The following is a 21,700-nucleotide window of genomic DNA, read 5'->3' as shown; positions in this document are numbered from 1 at the left end:
TATGACTGTCAGAAATGCCCTTATAGCTTTCACATGCTAAAGGTTATTATTTTAGTGCTATGTCATGTTTATGGTTATCAGCCGTTGCTATTTATCAGGAAGAAGTGGTCATTACACAGTTCAGTTTATATTAATACTTCTAATGCATTTCTCAATTTCACATTTTTGGAATTAAACTCCATCAAGATTGGGTCGTTAAAAGCTTATTCACTCAGTATCATTAACTCACAGTGCTGCTGCTTTTCTTCCTTTTATTCATTAATGTCGTGGTGAAGGGCTGTGAGCCACTTGTGTATGGATTTCTCCATCTGCCTTGCAGCCAGAGGAGCATTCCCTGACTGGGGAAAGAGCTCTGTTCTGCAGAGCCTGAGTGTGAGGCATTTTTTGAGGCCTTTCCCAGTAAATGAACTCAGCAGCTTCTGCTGACTGACAGTCTGCAAGGTGCGGCTTTCCCTGAAGATAAATTGCCATCACAGGCCTCATGGAATGACCATGCGGAGTGTTTATTGATGAAGGCAGCAGCCCATAGAAGTTTGGCCTCTAATATAAAGAAGTCTGCAAATTTATTCATCTTTGTCAAATGTATTACAGTTTAATTTTTTTTTCTGCTTGCATTCTGTTTTTTAAATTAATAAACTGAAGAAAGAGGTAGCTCAATTCTGTGATGCAGTGCATGGCTGGAATATATTGAATCTCTTTCTCTAGGCTATTAGAACACCTCTTAGCATTACCACTGTGTAAAAAAAAAAAAAAAAAAAAAAAGGTAGAAAGCAAAACTTTTTAAGAAGGACCTTTAGTTCAGGTTGTTCCAGAAATGCACGTCTTGGTTTACTATAGCAAAGAAAAAAGCTGAAATATTTCTACCTAGGTTACTGCAATGTTTATGATTTAATCAGTTATAACAAATTTAATTTGACTTTATTACATCCTATTTGGAAGGTACGCAACAGTTTTTAGCAGAAGTGACAAGTAACAGAATATACCACACCGGTGTATGCTTTTGTTCTGCCTAGGTGTGATTGTTGACAGACCCACTCTTAGATGTACATAAATACATGGATATTTCTGTTCAGTTACCATAAGTAAAGTTCTCCCCCTACCTTATGGCTGCATAGGGTGGTACATCTCGAGCTGTTTCAGTTCCTTCCTCTCTCTCTCTCTGTGTCTCTCTATTTCCATCTATTCCCACTGCTGTTCCTCTCCCCGCAGCCACCTTTTATCTTTGTCCCGTGGCAGTGCCTCTCCCAGAGCTGCATTCCAGCTCTCTGCCGTGTGTGTGATTCAGATATTTGTGTTGCCTTGGTGAGAGCATGTACCAACGAAACCATCTCTTTGCCTTGGGACCGAGAAGGGCAGAGAGCTACAGACCCCTCGCAGTCCTTTCGCGGGGCTCTTGGCCCAGTTGTGTGCACAGAGAGCTGCGTCCAGTTCTTTGTTTCTTTTTCTGGGCTGGTGAAAAGTCACAATGCTGTATCCCTGAGATCATTTCTGGAAGACAAAGCCTGGGCTGCCCCATCTCCAGCTGTTTCTCTAGGCTGCTGTGCTGAGATGCTGTAAGCCCTGGATTCACTGAGCAGGTACCTGGGTTACTGAGCTGCAAGAACCGCAGCTCCAGCTCACACTGCTGAGACCAAAGAGTTAGCAGAGGGCCACTCCCTCCGCTTTTTCCAGCACCAAGGCACGTGGTTCCTCTGCTGTCATCTGTTACCTTTGAGCCTTGAGAGCGCTTCCCTTACAAGAGCACTGACATCAGGAACAACCATCTCTCTTCTGGTGGCTCTGACAGGCTGCTGGGTCTGTGTCTAACACTCACCCTGCTGCCACTGAGGCCTGATTCCCTTCAGAGGCTGTCAGAGTCTGGAAGCTTCAGGATGGAGATTTCAGCATAGACAGATGAGCATTTCATAGGAAAGACTTTTGCAGTGGGACAGAACTTTTACCCAGACAAGATCCTCACGTGCAGTGACCAAGTGTCCAAGATGTGACTGACAACACTGATACCCTTTCCTGTAGCAATGCTGAAAGTGGTACATGGGAATGGTCAGCATTTGGAAAGGGTGCTTGGAAACCAGAACAAAGTGTTTGGAATCCAATTCCCATGGATCATAACCACCCTGAAAGCTGGACTGTGTCTTACTGTTGGATTACAGAACGAGCTCCATATCCCGAAAGCCGTGTTCTGGTGCTGAGGATGTTCTGAGATAGACCCCTTTAGCTCAGACACTGAGGAAAGATGCCAGACCTTCTGCATAACCAGATGGTGTCCTGAGTTGCTGTTGGGTGTGTTCCTGGGCCTCTGGGCTGAAGGACTGGCTGCTGCCAGTTCCTCTCCTTCTGAGATTTACTTAGTGCAAGACAGAACAGAGTCCCCACCACTGTGGGGACATTTAGACCAACAAGATCCCTCTGGCACCTCAGCACGGAGTCTAAACTTACAATATTCACATAGGAAACATTTTGGAATAGAGCACATGCTTTAAGTCGTGGGATGGATGCTGGGGGGCTCTCCTTGCTGAAGTGTGTCTGCTCTTCATTATCAAAGTAACGGGCTCTACAAGATACATTTGTAATAAATCTCACCGTTCTGAACTGATGTCATGAGCTGGAGAAAGAAATTCCATGTGATGTAAATGGAATCCCAGCTCAGATAAAAATAGCATTAAACCTGCAGATTTCTGTGGTTGAGTAATCTGCTGCTTCTTTCTGTGTGTGTTTACAGAGGAATGCACATGGCTGATGAATCTAGCCAAGCCATGCCAACCATTCTTCCTCCAGCCTCCACAGAGGAAAAGTAATGTAAATTGAATTAAAAAAAGGATCTCTCTGCTTTCATATGATGGGAATTACAAGGCTTAATTGCTTTAAACGCTTCCTTTTTGTTAATAGCAGACATCCAGAGTGCTTTGACAGCTCTCTGATGATGCTTGCTGAATATGTGTCTGAAGTGTTCATAATAAAAATCTTGTAGGGCAGCAGAAGTCCACCTTGAAGGAAGGAAAAAATAAAAAATGCCCGTGTTCTGAATCTCAGAAGGAAAACCTTATTAATGTCAAACCTTGAACTGCAGCAAATATCAATGCTGATGCAACCCAATTATACTTTAGAAACTGAAACTGAACACAAAAGCCCAAGGGGTTGAGGGTAAGAGCATCTTGCTTAACAAGTTAGATCTGCATTTTCCCCTGATGAATGAGAAATCCACAATTCATGTTTCTTTCCATGGTTACAGAAATCCAGAGCAAGCGTCAGGAAAGAAAGAGAAGAAGCACAGCGAATCCAGCCTACAGTGGACTCTTGGAAACAGAGGTACTTTATCATTCACTTTTTTTGCCACAGCTCTATTTCACGTCAATAAAAGCTCTAAGTGGTTCTTATTACAAAAATATATATGAATGCAGAACCACAGAGTTACTTGCAAAAGAGATATTGATGTGGAAAAGAAAGAAAAGATCTCATCTCAGTAGCTAAGCAACAGGTTTTCACCCCAACAGCACCACTTGCTTCAAACTAGAATTCATCTTGGTTTTAATAAAGGCCAAAAGGACTAAATTAATGTGGGACCTAATTACTCTTTCACCCACGCAGGCAGTCCCTTTAGGTCAGAACTGAAGAACACAAGTGCTGTACTATGTTCAAACTTGCACTGCTACTTCTCTTTTCCTGTGTGCCAAATAATAAATGGAGAACTTCACTTTTTTTATTAGTGGTATTCATAAAAGGGATGTGTTGGTTCAGGAATCAGAGTGCTCTGCAGGGGGCATAGAAGCCTGCATAATAAATATAATAATGCATAGTTAAAAATAAAAGTGCTCTGGATAATATCTGCTGTCTGTTACACTTGCACTGTTACATTTGTAGTAGCATCAGAATTTGGTCCTGCATAATACTGGATTGCAAACCTGGTGTAAAAGCAGCATATAAATAGGCTTAACTTTTTCTGAATTTTTTTTTGTTTCTGAACTGACTTATATACATTTATTCATCTAATTAAAATTTCCCCCCTAAAATTTCAGCACAGTTTGGGGTTGCTGTTTGAACTTTCTACTGAAATGAAACTCAGTTGCAGCCAGCTCTCCATTTAAGCAGGATTTCTCTGTGTTCTGAGTTCTTTAAGCCTAAAGAAAGTGATTTTTCTTTGTTTAGGTACAAGCCACGCAGAGTTTTTGGTATGCCAACATTTCACATTTCTGCCTTTGTTGCAGACATCAGATAGATGAGGCCAAGAAGAAACCCACTTCTGTAGTCAAGCTGCTTAGTCACTTTTTTTGAAAGTATTGGAGATTTTTATACTCCAGAGCAGCACTTGAATTCTTCAGAACTCAACTCTTCTCGTCAGTGCCAATACTGATGTCCACTCACCCACTATTTAACACAGTAGGAACTCAGCCTTGCTAGCATTAAATCTGAAGTGCCTTAGACCTTTTTGTCCTGATAGAATTTTGAAAACACTTGCAGCAGAGTTTTGTGGCTGCAGCCTGATGGGCGTTTGTGAGAAACTCAGTTATCTTGGGGCAGAGGTGGAAGAGAAGATGGAGCAGGTCTGCTGCACCCCTAGTTCATACTTCTCATTGTATCTGTTCTCAAAGGCATGTCCTGAAGTGAAGGATGGTGTGGAGGAAGGAATGTCTGTGGAGGAGTCCTGTGGCTGATCAGCTGTGTCCTCATTAGGAGCTGTCATTAAGGACTGACCATGGGGAATGCCATCCCAGTAAAATGGAGGCAGATGGTTTTTCTCTGATCAATTAGCTGCTCAGATTGATTTGCTAATCAGTGAGTTGAGGTATTTGTGGCATTCCAGGCGTTTTGGCGCAGTTTAATTTAGTCTACTGAATGATCTTTAATTCATGATTGTTTAAATTGAAATTGCATATAAATTAGACTTTTTATTTGCCAACGCCCCTCAGAACGGCAGGAGCTCAGCATCTGCAGTGGTGCTGACTTCCTTGATTGCAAAAATGGGATCATGGTCTTATGTCTTCCCTTGAATTTTGTGTTTTTCCCTTTCAAAGCTTTGTTCCTAGAAAAAATGAGATACCATTCTATTTCCCTACCCTCAGTAGCCTTTTTTTAATTTTTCCACAGGAAAGGGTAAAGTTTCAGGCTTGATAATTTTTTTGACGAAAGAAGTATCTATTCAAAATTCATTAACAAATTGGCAGTCACACGTGTAGAAGAGAACCGTTTACTCACTGCAGAATAAATCATTTATTAGCAAAACCCCTCTGATTTTCCTCCAAGCAGAATCTAACAACATCTAATGGAGGGAAGTGGTGCTGTTCCCAGTCCTGCTGTACAAGTATTGGATGGCTCAGAGAGACAATCAGGGGTTGTACAGACTGTTAATGAAGCCTGGTTTGCTGCAGAGCAGCCACTCGTGCCATCTGATGAGTTAAACATCTCAGCCAGGTTTGCAGTGGCCTGTGTTTGTAACTTCGGTGACCTCAGCAGATTGAGATCACTGTCAGCTCCTCGGGATCGTGCACATTCACTTCTGAAAGGGAAATGTTTTGCTTACAAACGCTGCCTGCAAGCTCAGTATGTTCCTCTGAACTGTAGGCAGGTGTCACAAAGGTAAAGACGATTTTCCTGCAGGTGGGAAGTCCGTCACCATTTCTGTGTATTCAAATAAAGATGCCGTGTCACAGCAACAATTTATTACACTGTTTCTCCCCCCTTATGGGTATCCTGAAGCCCCATCAACAACATTTGCAATTCGTATTTCTCATTTAATCCACATCCGACTGCTCTGTGAAGAACTCGCTGGGAAGGTGAATCGTGCAGCTGCTTGTTTGACTGTCTCATTGGCCAATCTAAGTAGCTTCTGGAGAGCTGGTTAGGCATGAGGGAAGCCCATGGAGATGGTTAATGTGAAATGTAAGACAACCAGAGCCCTTTGCAGTGACACTGTGGTTGGTTTCTCTCCCCTTGCAGCGGAAGCGCCTTGCGTCGAATTATTTGAATAACCCCTTGTTCCTCTCGACAAGAGGTAAGCACATTTTAAATGAATATACTGCTATTCTAATGGCATGTTACATGTTTATTAGTAGGATCTCATCTGGGTTACTGCCAGGATACCAGAGGGCATTACTTTGTGTAAGGTCCCTGCGCTTTTTAGTGTGGATGGAAAATAGATGGTTACCCTGCAAAAACAATTGAAGGATAAGGCTAAAGGTCACAGTTGTGTAGAAATGGATCCAAAGTCTCTGCAATCAGAGGAAAATCTGATCTCTGGTATTGTGAGCACCATGTAGTGAGAGAACTGGCTGAAGTTCTGACTTCAGAACTGACTGGCAGTGTTGCCAACCCCAAGTCCTTAAAATTATATATTGAAAAATTAGGGTGTAAAATAGAATTGCTATTTTGGGCTTTTCATTTGACTCTTTTCACCAGCTTTAAGGAACTACTGCCCATCCTGAAGGACCAGAAATTTCCCATATCTTTTGCTTTAAAAACAGGGACAGAAAACCCCGTAGTTTTTCTGATTTCAAGAGCTGGAGCTGTAAATCTAGATTTGATGACCTTGAAGATTCCTTCCAATCTTGCATTTATAAGAACTTCAGGTTCTGAAAGTTTCACTGTAGAAGCCTCGAGAATTAACAACTCAGAGGAGCCATTTGGGGATGCTGATGATGAGCTTGTGGGAAGAAGCCCATCCCAGGAAAAATGTGCAGCATAGAGAAGGCAAAGAGCTGGGAGATGAAACACAGAGAACACTGGGTGCAGTTTAATTCTTCAGGCAGGGCCAGGTAGTATTTTAAGGAAGAAAATAAGAAGCCTGAGTAGAGGAGAGAAAGCCAGTAAAGAAATGTGATTCTGCCCTTGCCCTTGTTTTGCCTTTATAACTTACTCTACTGTGGTGCATTAGAGGGAAAGGAAGGCAGACCTTTTTCTAAGTGAAATATTGTTTCAGTATTAGGAGCATTTACAGGGGTGATTATAATTAAGACACGAAGTTTTGGCTGTTTTTCAGTGTTTTGCTTGGCATCCCTGTCAGGTGTCACGTTCAGTGCTTGAGATTCACCTCTGTGGCCCTGCCTTGAATTCCTGCACCACAGGAGCCCTGACTGAAATGCAGCAGTGCTTCTCCCTCCCTTCCAAACTTCCAGTGCCAGATGCAGACACTTGCCCTACTTACCATATGCCTCTAATGTGTGGGGTCTCAGAGGACAGGAGAGGTTATTACACAGTAAACAGCTCTGATGACATCCCTCTTAGCAGGAGCCCAGGCTCATGTGAGCCCCAGTGGAAAGAACATTATTCCTGGCTTAGTTTTATCTTCAAAATTAAAATTGTAATTTATTGTTTGTCTTTTCATAGCACTTGTTTTACCCATGTAAACACATGTGAAAAACCAGGAGAGGATGGCAGTGTTGGCAAGCCATTCTGGAGCCCCTGAGTGGGTTTTGTTTAAGTGGGGGTTTGAAATCTCTGACCTTCTTTCCACCACGTGATTCCCATTTTATTTCCAAGGAAGTAGACAAGTGTCAGAGCTCCAGTGATGCACCTGTCTCAGAGCTGCCTGGAAATCAGCACTCCCTGTCCTTAATTGTTAATTCCTCTTTGTAGTCCTGTATCTTTGGTTTTTCCAGGATGCAGAATCTCTGCTGGGATTCTGCATATTCTGAGAATTTGAAGCTGCACTTCTTTGTAGCAGAATTCCCCATGTCTGCAGGGTGTTTTTAGCCATGTGCACCACGCTGGATGCTGTGCAAGCTCTCAACTGCAGACAGATGCTGTCCCAGACACCTTCAGTGCAGAGATGGCTGCCCCTTCTCTTATAAAGTGCTTCTTTAAAAACATTGCCTTTGGTTTAATTTTTCATCAACTCAAAGGCAGAAGAGGACATATTTTAAAAAGTTTAAAACTTTGTAGCAAAAATGAGCTGGAAAGACAAATAAACAAACTAGGAAAAAAAAATCCCTGTGATGTCCAGGAAACAACTGTCATTTCTGGAAATGCAGAAGAGAACAATTCTTGTAAATTTTGATCAAAATGTCAATTAATCAGGATTCATTTGTCTGAAAATGTCTTACCTGAAATGAGGTCATGTCCCCTGACATGTATCATTTGTAGAAAAGACTCTTCAATTATCAAGCCTCTGTTTATCTGAATAACATTTATATCCCCTGAGTAATCGTGGTGTCATATTGTGGTGGCCCTCTGTGTGTGTATTTGTGGATATGAAGTGACATCTACAGATTTTATTGGTCTGTGATTATTTATGGAACTCTTTGCCAAAGTGTTGTACAATTCTTGGGGAAAGTAGAGAAATTTATGGAAGAAAAAAAAAAAAACTATCAAAGGCTGTTAAATATAAACATGAAGATGACTCCCAGGTTGGTCTGGTATGAGGGATCACACTGGGGCAGGCATATTCCCACTGGGATCGGAGAGGGAGATGAAGAAGGACAGAAGGAGGGAAATAGCATTTTGGTTTCTTCACTTTAGTCAAAGAAAGACCTCTCCATCAGGTGTTAGTCACTGGGGCAGTGTGCACCAGGGTTATGCAAGGACCCAGGGAAGGGCAGGGTTAGATTGGATCTCAGGAAAAGGTTCTTCCCCGGGGGGTGGTTGGCACTGAACAGGCTCCCCAGGGCAGTGGGCACAGCCCCAAGGCTGCCAGAGCTCCAGGAGGATTTGGACAACGCTCTCAGGAACAGGGTGCGAGTGTTGGAGTGTCTGTGCAGGGCCAGGGGTTGGACTGGATGATCTTTGTGGGTCCCTTCCAGCTCAGGATATTCTCTGAGTCCATGATTGTGTGAAATTAGCGGCAAAAATTGCAACCTGCTGTGCAGTTTCCACAAAGCTCTTAACGTGTTCCAGCTTTTTTTATTTTTGGACTGAAGCGTGATGAATTCCACCAATATTTTTTTTATGAAAGGCTTGGCCTGGTTTCCAGTGGGCTCTGATGGTTGTTGCTCACAACAGGCTGTGAATACAGTCACTACAGACTCAGTTCATCAAAAGGTCACTGGCCTTTTAGGGGGGAGTAGTTTGATGAGGAAGAGCTGATGATACCATCAGGCTCACCCCCACGTTTTGGACCATTTTGACCATGAATCAGCTGAACATTTAAACATGTGTTTAACAGTAAGTCAGAGACACCCATTTCATACTCCATGTTAACTGCCTTGCTGGTTCAGGGCCATCTGCTGCTCTTCACCCAGCAGGCTCAGGTCCCTAAGGAACAATCTTTGACTACTGTGGAGAAGAGTTCTGGCTGAAAATGTGTGAAAATTTGAAACAGAATGTGCTCTTCGTACTGTGACCTTTTAGCACCCGACCTCTGGACATGGGATTTCTGCAATGCACGTTTTTAAATCGCAAATGCTAATAATTCCACTGCTTGCTGTCGCATTCTTTCCTGCCCATGTTAACTTTGGCAATGTCCTGGTCTCCTGTGTCACAGCCTGACTAAAACTGCTCCCCTAGCTGAGGACTAGCAGTCACTCCAGCAATGTATTTGCCACTAATCTGTTCTCTGCCCTTCTTTTATATGCTAGCAAATGAGGATCCATTCTGGAAGGTATGTGCAGTGAAGTTTGTGTATTAGCAGTGTCTTTCTCATCACTGTGTAATTTGGTGCTTGCTTCTGATTATTGTAGCCTCTACCAAGGTACCAAGTTTTGGTATTCTCTTGTTCCACTTAACTGAATCTGTGATCTGCTAAGCTAGAATTTCAGAGATGAACTCTTTCATATGCAAGCCTTGAGTTTAATCCTTTTGTAGAATCCACTGATTGAGAAATTGCTAGATTTGTGGGTTTAATGAAATTAATTTCCAGATTTGTGGGTTTAATGAAAATTTTAAGAAAAATGAGTAACCATTCTAGTTTGTATAGATTAAATCTCTGTACCTTGAGATTAAAATTAAGATTTTGGGAGTTTTTAAAGAGTAGTATTTAGGAGAATGATTTTTTTTTTTTTTGACAGGACTGAGTTAGAATTTAAGACAGAAGCCTGACTAAAACGATCATGAAACATAATTAATATTCCTAAAAATGAAAATATGCTTTTGGAATTAACAAGCATATAAAATTATTATTCTCCTTCCTGAAAAACCAGTAGGAAATTCAGGGGGTTTTATAATGACTCAAAAGACATGAGAGTTTCAAAATCAGTATCTCCTTTATTAAAATGCACTTAATTATACAAAGAGTAATTAACGTTGCCACCAGATTAGCATAGCAATTTACTACATGACATTGTAACTTTGTTGATGAGTCTTAGTTCATTTTATGTATTGCTTCAGACAAAGCACTAATCAGTCTTGTTGGAGAAAGGTTGTCAAAGTAAGTCTGAGCAGAGAACAATTAGTGCCAGGGAGAAGAGAGGAGGCCTCCAGAGCAGTTCACAAGGAGGGTACGGGGCCCAAGGCTGTGCGTTCCCCAGCTGCTCTTTGAGGCAACGGGCATGAAACGTGGAACTGTGCCTTTTCCCCGGGAAAAGACCCCTTTTCTTGCTTGTTCCCTCCTGCTTTGGAGTTGAAGGACAAGTGGTCCCCCCATGTTAACTTGGTCCTGTGCTTCAGGATAGAGATAAGAGATTCATGTGTTGGAGTGACACACTGGCAAAAAAAAGTGCAATAATTCCCGTGTCACAAACTGGCTAAATCAGTCAGCTCCCTCCTGTGTTGGATTAGTTGAGTTTTGTGTTTCTCTTTCAATTTATGGAACTTGTTTCTGGCCCTTTGGTTTGTTTGTTTGTATTAGTTGTCATCATACATTATTTCTCTTTTCTGCAGAAGTCAGGGTCCCTTTGACAATTAGATTCTGTGTCTGAAGGAGCCTGTCTGCTGCTGTAGAGGCTTGGGGTGCTGTACAGAGAGAAATTCTCAAGGACTGAGCTCACCCAAGCCACCCTTCTTCTCTTGCAGAACGAGATCCACCACGATGAGCACTGCACTGCTTGCAAGCGTGGAGTGAACTTGCAGCCCTGCGGCACCTGTCCCAGAGCATATCACCTCAACTGCTTGGACCCACCCCTCAAGACTGCCCCCAAGGGGGTCTGGGTCTGCCCAAAGTGCCAACAGAAGGTGAGACACATGGAGGATGGCATGCCAAGGAGGGAAAATGGAGAAACTTCCAATTTGTGTACCGCTAAACTAATCTAACCCATGGTCCCAGCCTAGGGGACTGCATTAGCTACAGAACTACTGAGAGGCTTTTAGTACAGCTTGCAGTATTCATTTCTGGTATTTTCATCCTCCTAGACTTAGTTTGCCTGTAATCACATTAAAATGTCCCTTCAATTCCTTTGGCTTCACAATTTTTCCTTTATAATAACACCACCAGCACTGCCTGACAAGGACTGTAAACCTTGGAGAGGAGGGAGGCAGTGTCAGAAGGAGTTCACCAGTGGGTCTGAAAGCTGTGAGAACACTTCATTTTCTTTAAATCATGTTACTTAACACACAACTGTTGATCACAGTCTTGGCAGAAATGCTAATCTGTCTAGTTGCTGTGAATAATGCTGATTGCACGAGCAAGAAGACACTAAAGTGTCACTAAAGTGTAGATGCTGTGCCTTAGAGTTCTCTGTGTTCAGCTTTGAGACCACTGTCATGTTCTGAGACAAGGACCCAAGATCTGGTCCTGCAGAGCTGTAAGGCCGAAGGAAGAAAAATATGAACGTGTGTCTTTGTGGAGTCCTAAATTTTCACTGTTTCCTGGGCTTATAGGTGTTAAAGAAAGATGACAACGTGCCATGGACTGGAACTCTGGCTATTGTTCACTCCTATGTTACTCATAAAACAGGTAGGGATTAACACAGCTACTGACAAGGGATTCCCTGCCATCTGAGTCCCTCTCAGCAGTAATATTAAAGTAGTGCTGCAATGCTGCCAGGCCTGAGGGTGGCAGTAAGCAAAGGGTCATAAGGGGCTAGGAACAGAAGGCCACTTTCCCTCCCCTTCCCCTTGATCTGCTCCTTACCATCTTCCCTCTGAAAGGAAGCCGAGATGGAACTCTCAGGATCTTCACTCTCTAGGGGAGACTGTCATCAAAGTGGTGCCTTCCTGAGAACGGGGCTGAAAATGGGATTCTGAGGCAGAATCATAGTGTGGGAGGCAGAGAGGCACAGTCAGGCTAAGCAGAGCCTTGTAATTGGGTGTGTAGCACAATGTCTCAGACACTACAGCAATACCAGCTTCCAACTGTTTCCGTATTTTTTGGGTATGGCAGTCATTAGCATCATATGCTGTGTGACACCTGTGCGTTGATCATTACTCTTTCAGTTCCCTGTGACACTCTTACAATGGGCTTTTTGGGGTGTTAGATCATACCCCAAGGAGCTCTGTGGAGCTTTGACTCTGCTTTAATTGTGCTTTTCGGCAGAGTCACAAACCATTGCCATTGCAGGTGGCTGACCTGTTCTTAAATACCATCCACCTCTTTCTGGGAGGCACGTGGTCTAAGGATGAATTTGAATTAATCTTAAAGGTGGACTGTAGCTTTTGGGTTGTCCTGTGAACAACAGGCATTGGCACAGGCACGTGCGTAGAATCACAGGATCACCGAGGTTGGGAAAGAGCTTCAAGACAATAAAGTCCACCCTGTGCCCAATCCCCACCTTGTCCCCCAGCCCAGAGCACTGAGTGCCATGTCCAGGCCTTCCTTGGACACCTCCAGGGGTGGGGACTCCACCACCTCCCTGGGCAGCCCCTGCCAGTGCCTGACCACCCTTTCAGTGAAGAAGTTTTCCAGCAGAGACTGCAGATTTCTTTGGCTGTAACTGCTGGCAAAAGCCTAACGAGACCTGAAACTCCCCATGCCAAATACACGCTTCTGCTTTCTGCTGTCAGCTGCACAGCCCTGCTGTCTGTCCTTTCCTTACCCTCTGCATCCTTAATCTTATTGTTCCGCAGTCAAAGAAGAAGAGAAGCGAAAGTTATTAAAGAGAAGCAGTGAGCTGAAGAGTGAGCATAGGCAGTTAGAAGAAAAAGATCGACTTCTCAACAATGCAGTGAAGGTAGGACACCTGACTGGGGACACAGAGTCTCCTGCTGAGATGTTTATCAAGCATTTATGCCTGAAGAAGTGGTGGTTTGTTGCTAGAAAATGATTTTTGCTCCCAAGCTACAGATTTTCAAGTGCGCGTGTGTTTCTCTCGGAGGGAATATATGTGGGTTTCCTTTATGCACAAAAGCAAACTGCTCTGGCAGGCTGAGAAGGAGAAATCACTTGAATTCCTGTGGCAAACACACATTAAAAAAAAAAAGAAAAATGCAAATAGCAGTGGCTGCCTTCCTTGTAATGCCACAGATAGCTCTGACCTGCCCAGTGACTTCAAGGCACTTCCATTCTCCAGGGAAAAAGTTTCGTCACAAGCATCTCCTCCAGGGGTAGCTGCTTGTCCATTAGCTCAAAACTCTTGAGATGAAGTAGAAATAACCATCTTTATTTGTCTCGGGGACTGGATGTTGTAACACCTCTCCATGGCTGGAAATGCGTTCAAAAATTTTCTTCATTCAAACTCTTTTCAAAGCTAAATTGTGCTACGAGGACCGGTCTCTGGCTGAAAGGGCTGAATTCAAAGCCGTGATTCCTGTCCTTCATGGCTGAAGGAACTGATTTGGGGCTGCCTCACTCTTAGTTTGCATGGCAGTCTCAATAAATATTTGACTCTTCCTTACCCTGGAAAAATCAAAGTGGCAGCTGCAGGAGTAGCTGGTCACTGCTTGTTTTACCAGTGCAGTTATCCAGAGGGGGCATGTTAAAATATTTATCGCATTTAAAACAGAGTGGAAGGAAAAGCAATAACTTATTAAAAGACATCACAGTGGGGAATATTCCCTGTAAGTGTGTATAGCGACCGTGAGCACTAATGGAAACACACGTGTATGAAGTAGGTAGGAGAGGTCAGTGGGATGAGCAGTTTGGAAAAAGAAAACCAGTCAGTTCTCAGGTGTGCATCAAAATCAGTAAGATTTCTACCTAAGCAGAATGGGGTTCTTTCAGTGGGCAGCACTATTTTATTTAAATGGTAATATTAACCAATGATTAAATTTGCTGTGAAGGTGTCCACTTGAAAGGGAAAAGCAATTACAGGTGTTTCAGCCCAGAGCAGTTTCATTCTGACATTTTAGCAGAGATTTACGTTAAAAAAGAGCCCTTTCATACATACCACAGGTGCAGTGATGTTGTTTGGTAAAAACAGAGCATGATTTATCCTTCACCTGAGATTTCATCTCTCTAAACCAACCTCTGAGCAGCTCCAAACAACTGCTTTCTGAACAAGTTGACTCTCAAGTGAGCATTCCCAGTTCCCCAGGACTGGAGAATCCCTACCCTGGGCAGTCAAACAGGACCACAGACAAACAGGAGCAATCTTCAGACAAGTAACCAGTGTTGCCAGACCCCTGGGCCCACTGGGAGAAAGAAAACAGCAAGTTTCAGATAGCAGAGGCCGCTGTCCCCTTCCGTGTAGCAGACAGGCTCAGGGTTTGGGTCTCTTACGTGGTCCCTCGCAGAAGAATGGGCTGTTGGCTGCAGCAGTCTGCGGTTGGGAAGGGAAAGGGGAATTCCTGATTTTCCTTACCTCTTCTTGGAGAAGCAGGAGATCTGGGATGCCTTTGTTTGTCTCCTGCTCTCATGCTCGTTTGCATGGAGGTTTGTATGAAACGTTCCAGGTGATCACAGGGTGCAGTTTGGCCACCCTGCAGCGCAAGGGCTTTCTGGTGACTGCGCTGGTGTAACAACTGTGTCTCAGAGCAAAGTTTTCTGCCACAAAAATATTAACATTTTGTGAGGAAAATGTTAACATTTGGTGAGATCAATGCATCTTCACAGTTCTGACTCCCTGAAGTGTGTGTCACGTACAAAACACATTGTGGTGGGTTTTACACCTCAAGGGTTTATCAGTGCCTTTTGGTGAGATTGAGAGACCTCACTGGTGCCTTTGGTGCTTTCCATTAGCACAGCTATTGCACTGCCATGGCAGCCATCCCTGTGGAGTGTGTGCAGAAGGTGTTTGTGCCAGGCTGTCCACGGGATGAGCTTGGAAATGTCCTCTAAATGCGATTGGGCTGGGAAGAATATTGTTCCCTCAGACAGCTGCTGCGGTGTGTGCAGCACTGGTGATTACTCCATTTGTTAAGCTGTGGGTTTGCTATCCCCAAAGGAGAATATACTTCATTTGAGCAGGACGTGCACTCAAGGCACAAAAGGATGTTTGGGGAGATGTTTGACACCAATTTGAATGTGCTCTCAGCCTTTCCTTCTCTTTATTTGACAGAAATGCTTAGAGCTAAAAACCAGCCTGTTGGCCCAGCAGAAAGGGACTCAGTCATCACTGGAACGTCTCAAAACCCTCATTAGACTGATACAAAGCGAGCAGATGATTCAGGTTACCATGACGACCACCACCACCTCCTCCCTGCTGTCGGTGCCCTGGATCAAGCCCTCCCCTGGCTCCGCTGCCATGCACAAAGCCCTGCAGCCATCGCAGGGCAACAACTGACAGCGCCGGCCAAGGGGCACCGGGAACTTTCTGCACGTGAGCAGAGCAGAGATCAGACTGGAAAACGCGGGAGGGGAGGAGCAATCTCAGTTTGGATAGAGACTTGCAGACCAGTCAGCCCAGTTTGCAGGTCGCTGTGGCAGCGGGTTCCCCCACGGAGCGGGTTGTGCTGCGGTTTTGTGTCTGCCAGGACCTTCCGTGCTTATGAGATTTTGTTTTGTTCTGTTGGCCTTAATTGTCTTTACGCCTGAGGATGAGCAGGAGGAGCGCGGCCGGGAGGGACAGGGATAGTGGGGGGCAGGCAGGCTCTCTGTCCTGCTTTAAGGGGGGAATTGTCAATGCAAAGAGTTAGTGAGGTAGTAGGGAAGTAGTGGGGCTGAAAGCTGTGTGTGGGAGGGGAATTGGGATCCCCGAGATAAGCGGGAACTGAACTACTTAGGACTTGACACGGATTGTTTTCAGAGGAACAAAGTTGGCCCCGTGGGTTCGGGGCCGTCATGGACACTCACAGAGCCTTCGAAACAAAAGATCTTTTTTTTCAGTATTATTAGAGTTGAGAATTGCAGATATTTAAATAAAGAAACTGTATGAAGTTAGCGTTTCTAGTAAAATATTGAAGTATTTTCATGCTGATGCTTCTGTATATGCGTTCTGAAGTATTTAAAGAAGTATGACTGTAAAACTCCTTACTTTTTTGCAGGTCCTTTTTACTTATTTTGCTATCAGTGTATTTTTCTCATGGAGTTTTTGTGCAAGATTTAGCATAAACCATGATAGTGGATATCTTTGGCAGGTTGGGTTTCATTTTTTAAAGGGATTATTTTGGGGTTTTCTTTTTTTTTTTTTTTTTTTTTTTTTTTTTTTTTTTTGTTTTTTTTTTTTTTTTTTTTTTCTCTTTTGTTTTGTTAATTTTGGATTTATTTTTTTTCTTAAAGGAAAAAAAGCAAATAAATATTCTGGATTTTGTTTCTTGACAGTACAGATAATATGCCAAAAAGATAACTTTACATTTTTGTACTGCATTTTTATTGTTAAAAATAAGTAGCGTGATTTTTTTAAATTGTTGGGGTTTGGTTTTTTTTTTTTTTTTTTTTTTTTTTTTTTTTTTTTTTTTTTTTTTTTTTTTTTTTTTTTTGTTTGGGTTTTTTTTGCTTGTAGAAATATCTGCTGAAATGGTACAGGAAAAGAAAAAAAAAACTGCCTCAAGGGGTTGTTTCTGGAACTGGATAATATCAAGAGTTCTGTGGAAGGGACAGGGCATGGAAAATTGAAAGGGGTGGGGTTTTTTTTTTGGAAACTTGATTCTTTTTTAATGTTTTGTTGGGTTTTAGCATATTTGGGGAGCGTTTAGCATTAGCCTGAGGAAACCCCAGCGCACCTGCTGGTTTCACTAGATAGTCTTCCTGATTCTGCGAGGGCCCTCCTGGCCCCACCAGGCCACGATCCCCCGCCCTGTGGCTGCCTGGGAAGGGAGTGATGGGCACCCCGGTTTTCCCAGTGCACCCCCAGGTGCCCCCGTCCCTGTCCCCTCTGAGGTCTCCGTCAATCAGCACAACAGGTACTTAAGGAAAGCCACCAGAGCACGACACAAGGCTGGCCTCTCACATCAACATATCACATGGTGCCGAATATCTTCTTTTTTTTTGTTGTTGTTGTCGTTGTCGTTGTTTTTAATTTAAAAAAAAAAAAAAAAGAAAGAAAAAGCCCACGCGAGGGACTGGCTTTTTCCGTCGCCCATCACTCGGCAGCACGTGGTCCCTTCAACCATTTTCACAACTCCGGGAGAAACTGTGCAGTACTATACAAATCTATTTTAATACACAACACTCGGTTGAACAAGATTTTTATATTCTTTTATTGATGAACAAAGTGAACTAAGTAAAAGAAAAAAACACAATTGTTATACATTGGTTATTGTATGCCAATTATGCATTCTGACGTGGCTTGCAAAGTAAATGTTTTCAGGTTTAATGAGTTTTCTTTTTCCTTCTCAGATGAATTTAAAAAAAAAAAAAAAAAGGAAAAGCGTGGAAGGTTGAATACGTGAAGAATTTCTGAAGAACTGTCTTGGACTGTTAAAAGTAGTTATTTTGAAAAGGGGACTGTCCAGTGGATAGTGTGCATAGGAAAAAAAAAAAGTGTTTGTCTTAAATATGCCAATGTAGTTTTACTTCTTTATGATGCATTAAACTTGACTGACAATTTAATGGTGGTGGTCTCGTGGTGGTATTGGCTGCGAGGGGACACAGCACGTCCTTCCCTGGCCAGACTCTGGCTGGGGGGGGGGGGGGAGAAATTTGTGTTGATTTCTCCACCACTGTCTTCAATGTTTGCTTTTATTGTCAGGGGTAGGAGATAAAGAAAAGAGTTTGTTGTTTGTGGTTTCTTTGTCTGGGGGTGTGTTGCCTCGTCTTCCCTTGCTGGCAGTGCCACCACTTAATTTTGGGCTGCAGTCACCATGGGGGCTCAGCACTGTGCCCCTGCTTTCCCAACAGCTCAGCTGCCTCCTCCTCCCTCCCAGCCTGATTTTTTTTTAACACTGCTTCCAGTATTAGAAGACACCTCTCCCCCACACCAGCAAACCCCAAAATTGTATGTAATCATCATCAGAAGCTGTCTGGCACCACCCTAACCTACAAACTCAGCCCTGTGCTGTCAGACAGGAGCCAATTACAGAGCTCTGCGTGTTGCCTGAATAATTAATGCAGTTGCAAGGGAGCGTAGGCTTAGGGTAGCCTTTAATCTTTGACAGTAATTTAAATGGAGGCTTTGGTGGAGGTTTGTAGGAGCCCTCAGTCTCCGTGGCCCTCGCTGTGGCACAGGGCATTGTCTTGGAAAGGAACCAGGAGCTGCAGGGTTCCCAGCCTCCCCTCCCAAGCCAAAGTTATTTTTACAGCTGTGCCAGACTTCACAGCTTCAGAGCTCTTTCTTTTCCCCTGGCAGACTGTTTCATGTGCACAGGACCTTTTCCCATGCCGTTAGTTCCCTCTCAGACGAGCTGCTCTGCCATAGCCACTGGAATAGAGCCTGTTGTCTCCGAGCCCGTCAGTTTTGTATTTGCGCCTCTTCCCGTGGAATTTCACCTGCTCTTCCTCCTCTCACTGTCTCCCCTCCCTCAGAAATGAGAAAAAAAACCTCTTCTATCTCATGGGAAGTATCACAGAGCAGAAGGAGGAATGCTGGCATGGCTTGTTTGTGCCACGATCTTGGGTGGTTTTGGGCTTCATGCTCTTGAGGATGGGCAGGGCTGAGTTGGACCTGATCCTTGTGGATCCCTTCCAGCTCTCCTTAGTCCATCATTCCTAGAGGGAGAAGCCACAGTGGATCCATTAGGACCTAAATGCTCAAAAATCAGGAAGGAAAGTCAAGACGCCTCAATTTTTTTTTTTTTTTTTTTTTTTTTTTTTAACATTTAGTCCACAATCACATCATGCAATTTTTGCATGATGGATTTAACAGTAACATCAGCACCTTCTCTCGTGGCAGACCTTAATGTAAGGAAGGATGACAACACAAACTCCACAGCAGCTGTATCAGGAGTTTATTCCAGGTGGCAGCAGGTTTCTTAGCAGTTTGATGGCCTATTAGGATCGCTTAAACTTTTAGAAGAGTGCCTTATAAACTGAGCCATACATTTTGTTATGTGTTCTGCAGGTCCTCTGTAATTGAGAAGAAAGTCATTATGCTGAAATGAGTGGCAACAGCCACATCAGATAAAAACCCACTCACTTTAATCAGGTTTTGCCAACTGCAGCTTATTTTGCTTAGAAAATGAAGCCTGGCTTTTGAGATCAATCACTAGCGACTGACTGGTGCAAACAGTAAATGCCAGACTGCTGCTGTAAGACACTTTTAAGTTTACCATGGTGAAGATCATTAAAGCAAAAGTTGGGTTCTCCCCCCCCACCAACCTTAAAAAAGCAAGCAAAAAATTAAATTGTCATGATAGAAAAAACATACTACAGGCTTGATAGAGAGATTCTGGCCAGGGAAATGGGAAAACAACAAAAAAGAGATGCTGCTGCTGTTTCTTCACTGAAAAAAGATGTTGTAACCCATAGGAACAGGCTGCCCAGGGCATGGTAGAGTCACCATCCCCAAAGGGACTTAAAAGACACTCATCTCTGGCACTTGGGGACATGGCTCGGCATTTTCAGTTTAGTGGTTTAACTTCATCTTAAAGGCCTTTTCCAACCAAAATGATTCTGGGATTCTGTCATCACCTCTGCTGTGTGCCCTGAGCATTTGGGGCTGCCTCACACAGGGCTACCCCATGTGCTGGGGCCAGGGGGTCACTATTTTGGGGACAGTGTTGCTCTGGATGCGTGTCTGTCACCTGTTTATTAGGCTGGGCTCAGGCTGGAGCCAGGGGGTGAGCCCTGGCACTGCCAGTTGGCTGCTCCTGCCCTGCACTGGAGCAGTAACTAAACATTGCAGCCTAATAAAGAACTGAAAGGCACATGTGAAGGCCTCAGACATGAAATAATGATGAAACAAAAAACCAGATCAAAGCTTTTAATTTCACTCTAAGTACTTTACTCTCACTCTCAGAAATTCTTATCAAAGACAGGCAGATGTCACTGCCTCCAGGGGTCTCAACTCAGGGCTCCCCCATTTGCATTTACTCCACAAATTTTTTCAAAGCTGGAGACCTACGACGTAGAAGCAGTTGGTTTTACTGTGGCAAAGCCACAAACCAAAATTTGATAGCACTGCAGGGCAGAGTACAGCTTCCCAGTGCTGATTTGGTGCTGTACAAGTGTCACCACAAACAAACCCCTGCACAAATGCCACCGAGCCTCTGCACACTGGTAGAATGAACTATTATCAAGTAACACGAATACTTATTTCCCTTGTGAAAGCACAAGCCTTTCATTTTGGGCTTTATATTAGGCAGGAGAGGGTTTACAAAGTTTATAAATAAAACGTGCCCCCAGTTGCGCTCAGCCATGGGCTGGGCACCCACCCTTGTGGAGCTCAACCTGCATGAACCTCCTTTTTCTCCAGATGAAGGCTGGGATTGCTGGGCTTTCACATGAGGTGCTTTGCCTGGCTTTCTTTTCCACCTCTCTGGTCATCAAATTGCTTCCCTCAGTCAGAAGCTCACTCAGTGAGTGATACAGGTAATCTAGGTCACTGGAAACGGCATTGCAAGGGCCAGCAGGGAGCAGGGCAGGGTCCAAAGGCTGGTGGGACTCCCTGCCATCAAAGCCAGGGATGCAGCACAGGCTTTTGCACTGCTGAATTTTGGAAGGTGAGGTTGCACAGGGCAATGCCAGGTCACTGGGATAATTCCTGGGCTCCAGCTGGGTTGTTTTCTGCAGTGATGCCGAGACAGGGGCACACAGTGCCAGCCCAAAGGAGCAGATTGGACAGACCCTGTTCCTGAGCCCAGCTAACAGCCTAGAAAAATAAACTGCACACTCAGTCTTCTTGGAGAGAGACAGCAACACCCCATGTGTCATAATGGCATAGCAATAATCCTAGTGATGCCACAGATGTGCATGTTCAAAGAAAACAGTGCAGAAAATAATTGAGTGCTCACCTGAAAGCCCGGGGTGCTTTTTGGCTATGGACAAACACTTGGACCTCCATGGAAAGCTACAGAAAAGGGTGCAGACTTGCCTTTCTCTGCCCCCAAATCACCAGGGCTGCTCAGGGCAGTGGTGGAGTCATCAACCCTGGAAGGATTTCAAAGATGTGTGTGTAGTTACAGCACTTGACACATGGTTTAGTGGTGGCCTTGGCAGTGCTGGCTTAACACCCGGACCTGACCATCTTCAGTTTAGGTTGATCTTTTCCAACCTAAATGATCTCTATGATTCTATGCCAGCCAAGGAGCTTTGGTTTCCTTACCTGAGCCACCCTTTCCTGCATTTCGAGGGTGTTGTGCATCACGACTCCTGAGAGGAGGAGGAACCTCCATCTCTGCACTATCCATCCTGTCCAGTGCCTTGGTACAATTCCTCCGGGGAAGTGGCTTGATTTCTGAGGCAGCCTCAAACAGCTTGTCCTCCAAGACAGTGCTTGCCCAGCCAGGTCCCCAGTGACAGCCCTGGATGCAGGACATGCCGTGACTACAGAAAACACAGCCCTCATGCTGGGAGCACAGTCCTATTAACTTTCAAGTGGTAATTATATGGAGAAGTTGTGATACTGTGACACGCAGAGAATGGGGTGTTTATTGCCTTGCTGGCAGGAGCATGCTGGGTGTCAGGGCTTGTGAGAGAGCTCTACAAAGC

The 21,700-nt window shown here is 44.1% G+C and overlaps 1 protein-coding gene across 2 annotated transcripts in view; it reads left to right on the top strand.

The window, feature by feature from the left end:
* Positions 1–15,532, top strand: part of PHF21B (PHD finger protein 21B) — a 149,256-nt gene extending 133,724 nt beyond the window's left edge. For both annotated transcript variants that reach the window (XM_027897747.1, XM_027897746.1), the window contains 7 exons: positions 3,230–3,306; positions 5,932–5,986; positions 9,504–9,526; positions 10,876–11,034; positions 11,680–11,755; positions 12,865–12,968; positions 15,234–15,532. In XM_027897747.1, coding sequence (XP_027753548.1) covers positions 3,230–3,306; positions 5,932–5,986; positions 9,504–9,526; positions 10,876–11,034; positions 11,680–11,755; positions 12,865–12,968; positions 15,234–15,458 — 719 coding nt within the window. In that variant the 3' untranslated portion in view covers positions 15,459–15,532. The remainder of the gene's footprint in view (positions 1–3,229; positions 3,307–5,931; positions 5,987–9,503; positions 9,527–10,875; positions 11,035–11,679; positions 11,756–12,864; positions 12,969–15,233) is intronic.
* Positions 15,533–21,700: the final 6,168 nt, after the last annotated feature.

The sequence above is a fragment of the Empidonax traillii genome, unplaced genomic scaffold, assembly GCF_003031625.1.
Source record: "Empidonax traillii isolate 1590-97213 ecotype Southwest subspecies unplaced genomic scaffold, ASM303162v1 scaffold557:size1000685, whole genome shotgun sequence".
Classification (NCBI taxonomy): domain Eukaryota; kingdom Metazoa; phylum Chordata; class Aves; order Passeriformes; family Tyrannidae; genus Empidonax; species Empidonax traillii.
The sequence above is the reverse complement of the archived record's forward strand: the minus strand, read 5'-3'. Positions and strand labels throughout refer to the sequence as shown.